The 17059-nt window shown below is 52.7% G+C and overlaps 3 protein-coding genes across 3 annotated transcripts; all 3 read right to left on the bottom strand.

Moving 5' to 3' along the window:
• Positions 1–235: 235 nt before the first annotated feature.
• IUM83_10694 (uncharacterized protein) lies at positions 236–676 on the bottom strand (the record flags this gene model as incomplete). Its single annotated transcript, XM_067935210.1, has 1 exon — positions 236–676. One exon carries the CDS (start codon positions 674–676, stop codon positions 236–238), a length of 441 nt encoding a protein of 146 aa, XP_067791647.1.
• A 679-nt stretch (positions 677–1355) lies between these two features.
• IUM83_10693 (uncharacterized protein) lies at positions 1356–1856 on the bottom strand (the record flags this gene model as incomplete). Its single annotated transcript, XM_067935209.1, has 1 exon — positions 1356–1856. One exon carries the CDS (start codon positions 1854–1856, stop codon positions 1356–1358), a length of 501 nt encoding a protein of 166 aa, XP_067791603.1.
• Positions 1857–3566: 1710 nt separating this feature from the next.
• Positions 3567–4043, bottom strand: IUM83_10692 (putative secreted RxLR effector protein; the record flags this gene model as incomplete). The annotated part of the gene is made up of 1 exon (XM_067935208.1): positions 3567–4043. The coding sequence occupies one exon, from the start codon at positions 4041–4043 to the stop codon at positions 3567–3569; it is 477 nt and encodes a 158-aa protein (XP_067791497.1).
• Positions 4044–17059: the final 13016 nt, after the last annotated feature.

Here is a 17059-nt window from a genome sequence, read left to right as displayed (position 1 = left end):
TTAGAATCCGTACTCTCTTGTACTCTAGACTAGCTACTCACTTCATGGCCACTCCTTGTTGAATGCAATTGTTAGTTGACGGGTCGCCCCGTAAACTTCGTCCCGTAAGCCGTCCCGTAATCTGTCCCGTAATACGTACCGCAACAAATATAAATTACGTACTCCGTAATAAATTACGAAACCAGTAATATATAACGCAGTGCGTTACACGACCCCGTTTTGAAAAGAGGTAAACTTACTTCGCAGGACAGTTCGGCGCGATGTGGCCCACATTCTTGCAGCGGTGGTAAGTAGCCGTAGTTTGCCAGTCGTTGTCCAGCGTGAGAGCACGTTTACCAGCGTGATCAAATCTCATCGCAAGTTGGATAGTCTCATCCAGTGTCGCCGGGTGATGCTCGCGCACATGATTTGCGGTCGCCGACTTTAACCCCTGCTGGAAGTAGAAACGAAACTCTAGCTGGCTGATGGGCACCGTGCATTGGATGAGCAAATTTTGAAAATCTGCCACGTTATCGTGCAGTGACGATGTTTGGCTCTGCGTGCACAGCCGTTCGCGCAAGCGATACTCGCTGTCGGGCGGAAGGAACCGATGACGCATGGCCTCCTTGAAAACCGCCCATGTCTTCATGCGGCCGGAGCTGTCGCACTCCAGCGAGAACTGTCGATACCAGTTCATGGGGTGACTCCGACGTGACACGACACCATAGTCACAAACGGAGAAGACTCTTCCATCATCTTCGGATGATAATCCGCCTAGAATTGCTCCACAGCGAAAAACCACAGCTCGAGATCTTCGTCGAGCTTCCCTTGGTAGGTTGGAGGTTGATGCTTGCGGGCCCCTGTTGGCCTTGCGGTGAGCGCGTCCATGCGGGCTTCACTAGCAGCGAACTGCTGCTGCATCATGGCTTGAAAACAGCTTGTTGGCGGGCGAGAAGCTGCAGCACGTCTCCAAACGATTGCGGTGTGGTGGTCTGTTCCATCACGGTGGCGCAAATCTTCAAAACTTTTCGGCGCGATGGTCGGGAACGGACAAGTCGATGCTCGGACTCTTCAAGTGCTACTATGTGATGTAGTCGAAGCGTGGGCTCGTAGAAGACAAAAAGAAAAGTGATATTGTAACTTAAAGTCCGTACTCTCTTGTACTCTAGACTAGCTACTCACTTCATGGCCACTCCTTGTTGAATGCAATTGTTAGTTGACGGGTCGCCCCGTAAACTTCGTCCCGTAAGCCGTCCCGTAAGCTGTCCCGTAATACGTACCGCAACAAATATAAATTACGTGCTCCGTAATAAATTACGAAACCAGTAATATATAACGCAGTGCGTTACACGACCCCGTTTTGAAAAGAGGTAAACTTACTTCGCAGGACAGTTCGGCGCGATGTGGCCCACATTCTTGCAGCGGTGGTAAGTAGCCGTAGTTTGCCAGTCGTTGTCCAGCGTGAGAGCACGTTTACCAGCGTGATCAAATCTCATCGCAAGTTGGATAGTCTCATCCAGTGTCGCCGGGTGATGCTCGCGCACATGATTTGCGGTCGCCGACTTTAACCCCTGCTGGAAGTAGAAACGAAACTCTAGCTGGCTGATGGGCACCGTGCATTGGATGAGCAAATTTTGAAAATCTGCCACGTTATCGTGCAGTGACGATGTTTGGCTCTGCGTGCACAGCCGTTCGCGCAAGCGATACTCGCTGTCGGGCGGAAGGAACCGATGACGCATGGCCTCCTTGAAAACCGCCCATGTCTTCATGCGGCCGGAGCTGTCGCACTCCAGCGAGAACTGTCGATACCAGTTCATGGGGGTGACTCCGACGTGACACGACACCATAGTCACAAACGGAGAAGACTCTTCCATCATCTTCGGATGATAATCCGCCTAGAATTGCTCCACAGCGAAAAACCACAGCTCGAGATCTTCGTCGAGCTTCCCTTGGTAGGTTGGAGGTTGATGCTTGCGGGTCCCTGTTGGCCTTGCGGTGAGCGCGTCCATGCGGGCTTCACTAGCAGCGAACTGCTGCTGCATCATGGCTTGAAAACAGCTTGTTGGCGGGCGAGAAGCTGCAGCACGTCTCCAAACGATTGCGGTGTGGTGGTCTGTTCCATCACGGTGGCGCAAATCTTCAAAACTTTTCGGCGCGATGGTCGGGAACGGACAAGTCGATGCTCGGACTCTTCAAGTGCTACTATGTGATGTAGTCGAAGCGTGGGCTCGTAGAAGACAAAAAGAAAAGTGATATTGTAACTTAAAGTCCGTACTCTCTTGTACTCTAGACTAGCTACTCACTTCATGGCCACTCCTTGTTGAATGCAATTGTTAGTTGACGGGTCGCCCCGTAAACTTCGTTCCGTAAGCTGTCCCGTAAGCTGTCCCGTAATTCGTACCGCAACAAATATAAATTACGTGCTCCGTAATAAATTACGAAACCAGTAATATATAACGCAGTGCGTTACAATGCAAGCATTGCGAGCGTACAGTAGAACCGTATCTCAAGGACGCGAGGTAGACCGGTATCATTACCGTGATAGTATCGCTGATACTGAGGTCCAATTGATAGGCGAGTATCACGGGTCCACCGTCGTTCAACCAAATTTCGCTCCTTGAGTTCAAGCGGCCATACTTTGCCTCCGCAAAGTTCACGAGGTTAAATTCTACCTTCCGTGGTTTTAATACCTCGCGATACCTTAAGCCTGGCGGCTATGCTATGCTCAGCGACGTCTATATTCGCTTGTACATGTAGCACGGTGATACCCAATCTACCTCTGTTATCCTAATAATGGCCCTTTGCAGCATTCAATCAGATTAGGGGTCAATGTGGTTCATTTGGTTAAGGTCAAAGGCATGAAGATGCCTTGCCTTGCTTGAGAGGCAAGGTGCCGAGTGACAACCCCTATCAGGGATGGTGGGTGGGTTGAATTCCTACAACTACGCCGATATGGCAGGCGTGGTGCTGGACGCACCGCTGGTGAAACGCCCCCAGCACTTGTACGGCGGCGCGGTCGTGAGGGCTTGATTCCCGCGTCGACGTAACTCCAAATGAACCACGACAGGAAAGGGGGGCCAAGATTCCTGGTCTAGGATCGGCATTGGCCAGCCCACCTACCCATTTTCTGCACAACTACATGTTGGGTCTTCAATTTGAGGTCTTGGTCGTAATGTCTTCATTCTGCTTCAAAACTTCTTTTCCCCAGCTTCGTCCGCTTGCTCATTCCGCCTTGCTTCAACACTGCACTAACTTCGCGTGGAAAACTACCTTAGTGTACGACGTCCCGCAGGACCAGATAACTATCGTTTGGTTTCTTTTCAACTTTACTTCGAGTTCGACAGCATTTAGTGAGCCACATGACGAGCTGCCGTTGCTAAACTGTGATCGGCGCAGTCAGTTGCTATCTGCGACTTGTTGGAGTTCGAGGATTGCGTCAATAATGGTTCTCCGCAGGTTGTACTTGCAGAAAGGCTGTCAATATGATAAAAGTCATATTGACCAAATTAAACAGCGATGGCGTATTTTAATCGCTGCTGGTACTAGTCTTTGTCTTACTGGTTTGGCAACCCGTTTCTTGTTGTTATCTAGACAATCGGTCCTGCATTGTGCATTACAATTCCGTTCGGAGATCCCAGAGCAGCAGTGTATCTATTCAGCAGCTCGACACGACCCTTCTTACTCATATCCCCCAACATAACCTTAAAGGCCACTCCGTCGATGTCCCCAGTCTGAGCCCACTCTGTCAAATACTTCGTCCGGAAGGATTCCTTATTCAGCATCTTCTTGATGAACTTGTTAGAGAATGTAAGTCCGTCCTTCCCCAGAATCGTCACCTTGTTCAGGGGCAGCAAGTGGGTAAACTTCTCGAGCACCCGCTCTTCGTCTTCTTCCACCGCCACAGCGACCCGCAGAAACCGCTTGATCGGGCGTTCATCTGCAAGTACAGACTGCACACGGCCCGGAGCAGCCACTTGAGACAGGGTCAACCCAGTCGCCGCTGAGGCGTCGAAGCTTGCGGAAAGAGTGGCAGCAACCACCAAGACGACGTATTCCACCCGCATGGTAGGTTCTTGGCGAGAGGTCCAAGTCGAGAGATAGTCTTGAGTGCTGGGAAGAAAATTGCGATCTGATGCTGTCCCAACGATTTGTTGGGACAGCATCACACGCATGAGGTGGATCCAGCTCCTCCGGTCTTGCCGTACTATACGTAAGGTACGGCCCATGTGTATTGTTGATTGAAGAGTCGGAGGGATCACCATTAGGCTTTGCTCAGCCGATGCCTACGAAAAACAGTGTACAGACATTGTACAGACAATTCTGTTCTTGGTAGTGCTAGCCTAGCATGACCCATGGTACACAAATTCAAGTCAAAATATCCTGCAACCTCCAAATTGTGGTTAGTGATACGATTAGCACTATCAAGAGGTCATTCACTATCGGGAGAATACGTTTCGTGAACCATGTCCAGCAAAGCGCAACAGTATGGGTCGGTTGCTGCATAGGTTTGATACTATTCCAGCGAAATGCACGTGGTATCATTACTAGTGAAGCGGTCTGCCGCCTGGATAAGCATTGCCAATGAATCAGCCGTAGGCGGGGGTGAGGTTAATCGCTCACCCAGTTCTTCTGAGCCTTTCTGTATAATGGCCAACATATTATCATTCATCACGTCATTGCTATGGTTCTTGTGGTGGTGGCTGGTGGTGCTATACAGCCGGAGAGGACATGTTACGACTTATTAGCGGTATTCCAGCTCATCGCTCGGATTGTGGCACTAACACTGCACTGCTGCCTTTGAGTGCCAGTTGTACCATCATAGTGGTACAGCTCCAGATAGTTATTCCTCTCGATTGTAATAGCGCTCCTGAACAGTGACGCGGTCAGATTTGGAGAAGACGTGGTTCAAATTGAGAGCAGCCAAAACCAAATTGAGAGAACCTGCAATTCCGCATATGTCTATCATCTAATCATCTAAGGTGATGCACCTTCGAGACTGGAGAGCTGTTTACTGGCCCACTCTATGGTGAAAAAAAAAGAAGAGACAAATAATGCGACCATCTAATCGTGAGCGAACCTATAACTATGTAACGACCAATATCTAGATTTCATATAGGAAGGTATGATTTGACTTGCAGCCAAGGCGCTGCTGGGGGAGGCGCACTACAAGTTATCTAGGTCAAAGTGTGAGTGGCACATGAGTGAGGCGGTGTAGTGCGGTTTCAAGGCCAAACTGAGAGATGTCAAAATCAAAAACGAAAACAAGAGATACCAAGAAAGGGGCACTGTCCCGGCCAACGTTTTCCGGCGGGATTTTTACTTTCATCTTATGATGGGGGTCCCATCTGAAAGTTAGTCTTGCAAACAAACGAAAGTCCAGGACTCCTGGCCCACCCGCTTTTGGTTTTGGCCCACGGTCATGTGGTAAACACACCCAGATTATGGGAGGGATCCCCGCCACGTGGCAGGGCCTTGGTGCCGTTTCTGGTGCGCAGCACGCGAACTGGGCGCGCGGTGTGATGCAAGAAGCCCTCGACGGGGCCTACCCCGTCAACTCAGCTGGCGACGCAACACCCACCGTGCATTAAGCTGAAATCACCGGCAGGTGGACCTGATACCACCACGACGTATGCCTAGATGGAGCGACGACGGCTGCGGATCAAGCAACAAGTCCCTGGTGTGGGAAAGTGAAGCCCCCTGCGTGAAGCCTACCAGTTCGACGCGTGGTTTGACACCCGTGGATCAAATAATGCAGCCAGCGCGGTCTGTGCCGCGTGGAACGACGATATGAGCCAGACAGTGGCCTCTGCCGGTCAGTTGCTAGCTCGTAGGGTACGTATTGGAGTTCTGAACAACAGCAGAGACATCCACGGAAGCCAGGGGATGTAGGCGCTGAAGGAGCGTCGGGTTCAGAGGCCGGCCGAACGACGTAAATGAGCGTAGGACGATCAAGGGGTTTAGAATTCGTTTTTGTTATTATGCTTTGCAATTCTTTTGTCGTTTTCACCTAGTGTTTTGCCCGAGTTATAATTTCTGGCGCCCGATATAAAAACAGATGGCCACTAACTCGACCAAGTTATTTTCACCAGCCTCGATATCGATCTCGATTTACGCTATCTGTGGTCGAATTGCCGATCCAAAAACGCAATTCGGGCCGATTTATTTTAAATCGCGATGGCTGTGTACGAATTATAATGCCGCCCTTTATATATATAACATATGCAATTGGACACTTACATCTGGACACTTGACGAGTGGTCAGCCGATCACGCTGCCGATCTGTCGAAGCACCGCAGTTTTGAAAACCTTCATCGTGCACAAGTGCAGAATGTACTCTCTCGACTACCGTTGGCGAGCCGTTTTTCTTATGCATGTGTGTGGAATCTGTATGCAGTATGTATTAATAAGGGATATATTTGGGCCTAACGTGCGAACACTGCAGCGTTGGTACAAGTTGCTTTTGACCGATGGTGTGGTTGATGAAGGAGATCGAACTAACCGCTCGTCGCGTTGGCCGAGTGCCGTGGTTACCCGCGTTCGAACGTACGTGAAAGCCCACCCTACATTTATTTAGAGGAGCAACAGCGGTTCATACGAAACGCTTTTCCTAACGTAAAATGGTAGCGTAGCATCAACATGTGGTCTTACATGGCGGGGAGCAGCTCGCGCCACAGAGAAGCGGAAAGCCCAGTGTTGCAGGAGCTGCACGTGCACTCACAGACGAAGCTAATGAGCCGTTAAACACGTCCAACAGAGCCGTACCGGGGTAGCAGTAGCCGGCGACGTTACCTCGGTGTCCTGAGAACCAACGATGCGCTAGTTATATTAAGTAGGAAGAGGTGGTGCGACTTACCTACACCTGGAGGTCGATTTACTACCATCTCGCATTTTTATGTCGTCGAATTAATTTATCTCAGAGATCGATCTAAGCCCTAAATCCGAGCGACAAAATATCTGCAAACCACAATAAAGCTAAGTGAATACATCTCACCTTTGCAGCCAATATAAAAAATCTCAGATTACGTCCGAAATTAGGAACAATACAATTCCTAAAGAAATCCCTAGTGAACCTTCGTAATCATCAAATCAAATAAAGGCGTAAACTTCCAGTGCACACCACCATATGCCTTCTACGTTCCTTTTACTAAGTGTGTCTCGCGGCGCACAAGCGCCGCGATAAAGGCACCGTTCTAATAAAACGCGACATGAAGATGTAGTAGGTTGGCTCGTCGCGTAGCGCAAGGCCACGAACGAGCACTGCCAGACGATCGCGTGGCGGTGATCGACTTGACGTGAGGCGAGTACGGTGGACAAGTGGCCAAGTCGGGCCGTAGTGTGGGACAAGATACGGGTGGTGACGAGGGCGAGCCAGTGGGCTAGTGCCACCAGCCATCGACGGGCGTTGAGCAAGCAGTGGAAGGTTGAAGTGGCGACAGCGACGGTAGAAGGTCGCAGGCGTGAGGCGACACGCCGACGGACAAGGGCGAAGAGTATTCAAGCGAGGCGAGGCGAGATCAAGAGCAGGAACGTGAGGCTATGAGGCCTTGAAGTACCGGTGAGGGAGAGGTCCAGTAGGCTAGGAAGGCGCCCGTGCAGTAGGAGTAGAGGTAGATCGACGGGGAGTAGGAGGGCAGCGAGCGGCGGTCGGCCGGCTCGACCCTCAGTTGCGATTTTTCACTGGTTAGTGGAGGATCAAGACTAATATACACGAGTTGCGCCGACGCAGGGTTACGGTCGAGACAGGTGAGCAGAGGCAGGCTCGTGCACAGATGAGGGCAGTGTTCGAATAGGGCGGCGGGACCGTGGAGAGAGACCATGGGGGCTGTGGTAGTTGGAGCTCCTCGGCCGAGGGACGACAGGGCTCGCATGTGCCAGTGTGCGAAGGGCTCTGCTGTCCGGTGCATATAACCGGGTTTACGAGCAGGAAGCGGCTAGTGGGGCCACCCGACCACTAGTGCTGATAATGCTTCCTCCCAGCCATCCCTATCCTAGCCATGCGTGCAGGCCAGTAAAGTCTGGTCGACACTGAACGGCCTCGCACTGGTAGACTCCCCTGCTAGCCGTGGCGCTCCCAACCGCTGAGGTGGTCAACTTGTGTTAACTATCTACCTACGCCGTGGTGTAACAAGAAGGTCACACGGGTTGGAGATAACGACAAAGATATACTTTATTTCCATGTTTGATGACTTTGCAACGAGCAGTAATATATCTAGCCTCCCGTTGAATTTAACGTCCGCACACCTCGGCACGATATCGTAGGCTTCGATGCTTAAAAGGGAAAACCGTAAGTGTTGCCGTTTTCAGATCATAAAGATCTCTATGCGTGAAAACCAGCTGATGATGACGGTTGCAGGTACCTACTACGTAGAATGGGAAAATCTATGGAGCTCGAGGTTACGGAGCTCGAGGTACCAAAAATAGTCATTGGTGTAAATGGGTAACACAAATTAAGGTCCCGCTAAAATTTGGTCAATTCTGTGTAGACTATAAATACAAAAAAGTTGCCGCTGGATAGTGCTGTTTCTTGGCAGCAGCATGCTAAAACCGTATCCTATAGACATTAAAATGGTGTGTGCACGCGTTGGTTAAATGTACATCGAAATCCAAGCGTCTAATTCTGCACTACACGTTCCCAATCTGCTGCGAAAGCTTCAGTCTCCTCATTCTTCGAAATGTCATCTCGACCTGACCCAAGCTTCAAGGCACTGCTGCTACCTGAACTAGAATTTGAATCATTCGAGGAGGCTGAGGCAGCTCTTCACGCCTGGAATCGAGCACATGGAATCAACGTTACAAGAGCAGATAACACGAAAATAAGTCCAACGTGATCCGACAGCGCGATTACCAGTGGGATCGCTATGGCAAGCCCCAAAATACGCGCAAGCCCTTTCATAGATGCTAAACAGTTTTAGCAGATTTAGGAGGAAGATCGATTTACAAACAATACCGTTCTCATTTTACCTTAAACTAGCTACTTGGTGTTTTATTTGATTTATATTATACTTGTGGACTCAAGTATAATGACTTCAAATTATGAATAAACTCCTACGCTTCCTCATACACGTGGCGAGACGTGTAAGCTAAAGTAGTGAGCCAAAGTAGGCCCACTACACCTGGTAGTACTTTATAGTCCGTCCAACGACCGACTACTTGACGTTCGTACAGAGTGTACGAACGCGGAGCCGAGAACCACATGAGCACGGAGGTGCCCATGGAGAGCTCCAACACGCCTGCAACGCATGTTGCACGCGCTGACTGCCACCACCTGTCAGATCCAGAGTGGGAGGCCCTCCAACGACTGTCAACAGTCAGTGGGGAGGCGGCGATAGCTACGATGCTGCGTACGCTATCGCCGACAAAGCAATATGGTGTTGCTCTGGGGTTCATCATGAAGGAGCAGCGCGATGCTGCTTCCTCAGTGACGGCGTCGTCAGGGACAACACTGCGTGCTCAATCATTAAAATTGAGCGTAAGCAATTATGTAGGAAGAGAGGGCGAGCCTCTCCTCCGATGGCTTGTCGAGCTCGACACAGCCATAGCGGCTACGCATCGTCGACCCGCTGTCGAAGGTCGCGTTCGCCATGTCCTGCCTTGGCGGACGCGCAAGGAGTTGGGCGTATGGACGCCGACTCTCAGATCCTACGTGCTTTAGCACGTACGATATATTCAAAGAGGAGCTCAGACAAGCGTTTCAGCCCCCGCAAAATGAGTTCTGATCGAGGGCGGAATTCCTCGACCTTCAGCAGGGTAAGCATGACGTCCATGCTTACGCGCAGCGTGCACGATACTTGGTTTCGAACATCGTGACCAACCCGATAGATGAGGCGACTAAGGTCGTCACGTTCATGAAGGGACTGCGAGATGGGCCTGTGAAGACCTATCTCTTCCGAGAGTACCGAGTACTCTCGCGATGCAAGAAGAGTTTAGCCTGCGGCAGGCTAAACTGCATGCGAACGTGCCGAGGTCGCAACCGCTCCCGGTAGTGAGCACGGGAGGTCCGGAACCAATGGACCTCTCGAATGCAACGGCTGGTGACCAGCAGCAGCACGGAAGTAATGTGCGATGCTTCCGTTGCGGAAGGATCGGTCACTTTGCCAGAGAGTGCACGGCTCCCGTGCACTACAATGGTGGCCGTCGTGGCGATGCTAGGCATCGCCGCGAACCAACAAAAACGTGAACATCCAGTAGGCGCGTGGCGCCCTACTGGACACTAATGCAGTCACGCGTGCCGTTATCGGGCACGTGACACTGAGGACTGCATCCCCCAGTGAGACCAGCTCTCGCTGCAAGAAGCAAGATGACAGGCCAAACCTGGTCATCTTGAAGGTAACGTCGAAGAGAGGGAGCGACTCTCTTCGAGCATTGATATATTCGGGCGCGTCGAACAACTTTGTTCGACCGCGGCGTTTACCGAGTCTTGACTTCGAAGAGGTAAAGGTACCTCGAAGTCTTCTGGAAGTTCGATTGGCAACAGGTGTCATCGTGAAGACCGAGAAGCGCGTCGTGAACGTGCGCTTCTCGTACAAACAACGAGTGTTTGTCGAACACTTTATCGTCCTGGACCTGGACGATAAGTTCGACATAGTAATGGGCATGCCGTGGCTTGCACGGCATGATCCGGTAATAGACTGGAAGAAGCGCACGCTCGTGCGCTTCGGACGCGACAGCGGAACAGAGAGCGATGTCCCTGTTACCGCAGCGACTGGTGAGCCGCGCGCACCAGCAGGTGCGCGCGGCTCACCAGTCGAGACAGCACTTTATGCTGCTGTCCCGGAGTGCCCAGGAAGTCCCCGAGGGCGCGCACAAGCGAGACCAACGTCGGCAATGCTACCGACGTCAGAAGAAAAAGATGTACAGGTTCCGGGAACCAACACTCACATTCAAGTGTGTAAGGGGCAATACCTGACTCGAAAAGGTCAGGTCGACGACGACGCGTCGGCTCCGGGAGCCGACGCACCCTCGGTCATGAGGGCTCCGCCAATGAATGGCGTCGAGGTGACAAAGGCGTGTCGACTCCGGGAGTTGACGCTGCAAACAGTGCGGGCGATTGCAAACGTACCTCACTGACGCAATTTGCATGCTGCCGTGCAGCCGGGCTACACGACGAAGCGCCATGCGGTCAAGCCGGGCTTGATACCGCGCGTACGCGGACAAGGTCCGCTGGCGAACAATTGTCCACTGTCGGGCCTGGACCAGAAGAACAACTGTGCGGAGACGGGCTCCGCACAACAAGAAGACAGCGCATGCGAAGAACGCTGCACAAGTCTGGGTCCGGGACCGAGACGCCACGAGAACCGTCTGCTGGGCAGACTGAGGCGGTGACGCCGGACGTCTTGACGCGCACCGATACTGGGTTCCAGTATCGCGAAATAGAACTCGCTAATCCTCCGACGACGGCGTCGGAGTTGACTTCGCTTCCAGTCATGAGCTGGAAGCGCTTCACGCGCGACTTGCACGATGGACGCATCGAGCAAGTCTGCGTTCTTTCGGACAACGAAAGAACGAAGAGCGAGAGCGAAGAGCTGAGGCAGCTCTTCATGGGAAGTACCACTGAGAGTGAAGACACTCTCAGTGCGAAGACGAAGCGAGAGCGCTTCGAGGAACAAGGCTGGGACTCGCTGAAGTCGAGTCCCTATTACGAAATATTGAGGGAGTACAAAGACGTACTCCCGGAAGAGATTCCTGCGGAGCTTCCGCAGGATAAGGACATTCAGCACGAGATTGATCTCGTGCCGGGCACGAAGTACTGTGTCACGCGGCAGTGGCCACTGCCGCGAGAGCAAGTGAAAGCGATCGACGACTTCTTTGAAAGTCGTCGCAAAGCAGGACAAGTGCGGGAATCAAAGTCCCCGCACAGTGCTCCGACGTTCTGTGTCAAAAAGCCACAGGGCGGATGGCGCATCGTTCATGCCTACAACAAGCTGAACGATGCGACGGTACCGGCGCAGACGCCGATACCACGAAAAGATGTTATCATCGATTCGATGGCCGGGAGCACCGTTTACAGTGCTCTCGCTTGCGAGATGGATTCTATCCGATCCTAATGCGTGAGAGCAATATCCCTCTCACGGCGGTGAGCACGCCAAGCGGCATGCTTTGGGAGTGGCTAGTAATGCCACAGGGGCTCAAGAACGACCCTGCGACCTTCAACAGGTGCGTGACACACTTGTTGCGCTCGGTGCGTGACTTCGCGCTGAACTACTTCGATGATGTGTTCATCCACAGCCGCGCTGTGGACGGGAAGCCGACGTAGAGATACACAGGGTGCATCTCCGGAAGCTACTTGAGCATAAGCTCTACGCGAACCTGAAGAAGTGTATCTTCGGGACGAGCGAGATACCCGTCCTCGGGTGTCTCGTAGGGAAAAATGGCGTTCGCCCTGACCCGGAAAAGGTCAGAGTGATCAATGAATGGCCAATGCCTTCAAGTGTCAAGGAACTGAGGCAGTTCCTTGGCTTGGCCACGTACTTGTGCAAGTACGTGGAGGATTACGCGGGCAAGATCCGCCCGCTGTCACAGCTTCTCAAGAAGGAAGCTGTGTGGAATTGGACAACCGATTGCCAAAAGGCATTCGATGCAGTCAAGCGGGGCTTGACTGAGGCGCCGATCTTGGCAGTGGCTGACCAAGATCGCCCATTTCACGTAGTGTGTGACGCATCCGATTTCGCGATCGGATGCGCGTTGATGCAGCACGATCGGGGGGGCCGTGATCGTGTCGTCTATTACCAATCGCGTCAGCTGAAGCCAGCTGAGCGCAACTATCCGGTGCATGACAAGAAACCCCTTGCCATGAAGTACGCACTCGCAAAGTTCCGAGTGCATTTGCTTGGAAGTAGACCATTTGTGGTATACACCGACCATGCATCACTGCGTACCGCAGTGAAGTCGCCACACATATCACAAAGAATGGCGAGGTGGCTCTCATTCTTTGCGGGGTATAACTTCCGGATCGAATACAAACCCGGAAGATTGAATGTAGTGGCCGACGCGTTATCACGTCGGCCGGGCTATGCAGAAGCTGTTGACGTCAATGCCATTGACGCCATGCGATCGAGCAAACCCACATCATCTCTGTTGGATGATGTGAAGGCCGCGTACACGCACGACGCGGACGCGAAGCTCTTGCTGGCCTATGGCACAGCGCCTTCTGGCAAGTCCCGTCAGAAGCTGCCCAAGCACCTTCGAGCGCGTGCACACCGCTTTCGTGTGCACGACGGACTACTGCTTTACAATGCAGTCGACGACAACGCGGATCGCGTTGTCGTGCCAAATGACCATGACCTGCGACTCAGGATCATGTACGAGTATCATGATGCCCCGACTGCGGGACATCTCGGACGTGAAAAGACTTACGTCCTTCTCACGCGCGACTTCTACTGGCACCACCAGTATAAGTGGGTGCGCAAGTACATCCGTGCTTGCGAGGTATGCCAACGCGTAAAGCCTGCACCATTCGCGCAGGCTCCCTTACAATCACTACCGACTCCGTCGGAGTGTTGGAGGTCCATGTCTTTGGACTTCATCTGTGGTCTTCCCCCGGACAGCGGAGGGAATACCGGTGTTGTGGGCTTCGTCGACCGCTTCAGCAAGATGTACCATCTTGCTGCGGTGCCGGCAGAAGTGACCGCGAAGCAGTCGGCCCGTCTGTTCGTCGACATGGTGTTCAACCACCATGGCATGCCGACCGACATCGTGTCGGACAGAGACCCGCGCTTCCCAACGCACCTGTGGCAAGAAGTGTTTACACTTCTGGGAAACCAGCTTTCCATGTCGACTGCGGGTCATCCGCAGACGGACGGTCAAACCGAGCGCGTGAATCGCGTGCTCGTTGATATGTTGAAGAGCTACGCTCACTCGTTCCAATACTAGACCGAGTGCTTATCGCTGGCAGTGTTTGCCATCAACAACTCAGTGCATGCCTCGACCGGTCATACACCGTTCTACGTGAATGCCATGCGGCATCTACGTCTGCCGAGTTTACTCGGAGTGATGGCTCCCACTTTAAGTGGGGGAGGATCTACGACTGCAATACAGCAGCCGCAGAAAACCGCTGACACTTGCACAGTGTCAGCTGCAGCATCAAAGAACAAAACGCATGAGTCTGCGCAGGGCGCAGACTCCCCCAACAACAAGGCCAACGACCACGGGTCTGCGCAGGGCGCAGACACCGTAAAGAACCACGCAGAGGCCGGGCCTCTAGCGGAGAGCGAGCTAAATGACTTCAGCTCGGATGCAATCAGTTTCATCACCAAAAGACAAGCCGTAATTCGGTTTGTCCAAGACACAATAGCAGCTTCTGTTGATCAACAGAAGCTGAACGCAGACAATGTGGGTAGAGGCAACACAAATGAATTCAAAGTTAGTTCATTAGTTTTGTTAGCTACGCAAAACCTGCCTAAACATGCAGTTTCGGATTTCGGAGCAAGTAAGCTTGCTCCGCGCTTCATCGGGCCGTTCACTGTGTTGGCACGGGCACGGCAACGCTTACACGCTAGACATACCGTCTAGCATGCGCCTCCATCCGACCTTTTACGTCGGACGGCTGAAGCCATACCTGCAGCACGAGCCATCTAGCTCGGCTGACCCGAAGCCTCGGCAGGAGCCGAGGCAGAAGCGGAGGACTTGGCCTCGGCGACGAGTAGCCTCTCCTCCAGCGCGCGGACGCGCTGGAGCAACCCCTTCATCTGGGTCCCCAGGTCGACCTGGATGTTCGATGCGGTCTGCGAGACCGCCGCGACTTGGGCCTTCTGGTTCGCCAGCTCCTGCTTCAGGGCGGCGAACTCAGCGCCCTGCAGACGCTCCACGACGGTCACCCGGTCGTGGAGAGACGCATACTGATCATACCCGGGGCGTGTTCCCACCCCCGCCACCGCCGATCCGTGACGCCCGCGGCTCAACCCGCTGGATTGTTGAGCGGATTGTTGACCATAGTATCCCGAAAACGAACCCTCAAGGGGCTCGTTTTCGTATTCGTTGGAGAGGATTTCCTCCCCATCAAGATACATGGGAGCAGCGGAACGTCTTGCTGGAGGACGTTCCGGAAATGGTGAGGGCGTACGAGGAGCAGTACGCGCTGGCGCAACGGAAGTAGTGCGAGCGCTGCGATCATCGCTAGCGCCCGAACCCTCACGTGCTAAGAATTTAGCACGGAGCTCTTTGAGACTCTCGGGCACACGGAACGACGTGTACCCGTTCAGGTCGCGGTCGCTCAAGCGGACCGCGCCTGGGAAGCACTTCGTGCACTGAAAGCCCTCGGGCACAGTGCACGGCACATTAGCCTCCTCCGCAGCAACGTGGAGCTGCTCCAACTTCCACGTTCGAGTACGTCTCGAAGCGATCACGCGCTTGCTTAATCCGATCACGGTAAGCACTCGGCCTCTTGTTGAAGTTTTCAACAAAGGCGTTCCAACTTTGACAAAGTGCCTGCCATTCGGGCACTTTGCTGCGAGAAGATGTCTTCTTGCTTTGAAACCATCGGAGCTCATGAAAGCGTCCGATGTAATAATCGCGCCTTTGATGCGTTTCCGCATCAAAGTGCAGCTCGGCAGCCACAGCGTCATCTTTGATGGCGCTGCAAACATACAGCGGCACCTCATTCGGAGGTACCGAGTTCCCATACGGGTCCGCGATCTCGGACGCGGACGGCACCCACGGATCGCGCGCTGCACCTGCAGCGCACGGAGAGCTAAGAGCCCCAGCAGAAGCGAGTGGGGTATCGCTCTCAGTACGCGAGCGCTTCGAGCTCCAAGCGTCCGATTCATCCCCCTCACGCGGGCGGACGTTCTCAGCCTGGGGGTCGAGCGAGTCGCTTGGCACTGAGTCTTTGCGCTTAGAGGACGAGTCCTTCTCGTCCTCTATGTCTTCGTCGTCGCCGGCGAAGTCGACGACGTCACCGTACTTCGCCGTCTGGCGCTCATAGTACTGGTCGATGGAGAGATTACCCTCCACCGCCTTCGGGTCCTTCTTCTCCTTGGGCGCGCACATCGCTGTATGACCGCGGTTTTCTTCTCCAAACGTGGAGAATTGACGAATAGTCAATTTAGACGTTGACGTGCGGGTACCCCGTTCCTGTTGGAAATATCCTTTTGTTGTCACCGATGATGTAACGGGGTTACACACACACAAGTGACAACAGTCAGTTGTGCATGACAACGGCCACAAGTGACAACAGTCACTTGTGCGTCACAATTGTCACTTACGGTTTAACAGATAAATATCGTTAAAGGTTATAGATACTTCCTCACATTTGTGTAAGGCACACCAATGGACACATTGAAGTGGACCACCACAGTGAGTGGTCCACACCTACCCAAAGATCCTATTGGTAGAAAAAATGCTGCTTTCTACCAATTAGAGACGTGCATATTGGCGGGGCTCTGACAGCCAGCCGCTGTCAACCCCTTTCATAGACGACAAACAGATTTAGCAGATTTAGGAGGAAGATCAATTTACAAATAATACAGTTCTCATTCTACCCTAATCTAATTAGTTCGGTGTCTTTGTTTAGTTTAATTTATACTTGAGGACCCAAGTATATGTTATCCTAATTAAACTAATCTACCGCTTCCTCTTACACGTAGCGCAGCTTGTAAGGTATGAACTCCTTGGAGGGGTGAGGGAACGGTGGCTCCGGGGGGAGCGCTGAACAAGGTCTGCTATTGGATGCTGTAATTCAGGATAGGCAGGAAGTGATCTAGTTTGCGCAGCTAAAGCAATATCACTTCCTCTTTGACTTCACCGCGTTCAAGTGGAGGTCCTGCAGCCTGGGAAGCACTCCAGGCTTCTAACTGGAATAGCTCCGTGTGCGTGGGGGTCGTGCTCTTGGCGGTGGGCGTCTTGCGCTCGGGAGACATGGTCATCGCCGTGACACTTACCACGGCAATCGATGGCAATTCAGCCACACGAATTTCACCCAATAAAATCAAACCTACTACTTCCCTGAACAGCCAATCAATCAAACCGAGGTTGTGGTCTTTATTTCAAGGACGAAGTTGCCGTCCAGGTATTTCGAAGGGTTAGGTCAAGTATACTTTGGGTATTTTCCAGGTCTGGCGACAGGTTTAAACCAGGTATCGCATTT

Source organism: Phytophthora cinnamomi, assembly GCF_018691715.1.
Source record: "Phytophthora cinnamomi strain GKB4 chromosome Unknown Contig39, whole genome shotgun sequence".
Taxonomy (NCBI): domain Eukaryota; phylum Oomycota; class Peronosporomycetes; order Peronosporales; family Peronosporaceae; genus Phytophthora; species Phytophthora cinnamomi.
The sequence above is the reverse complement of the archived record's forward strand: the minus strand, read 5'-3'. Positions and strand labels throughout refer to the sequence as shown.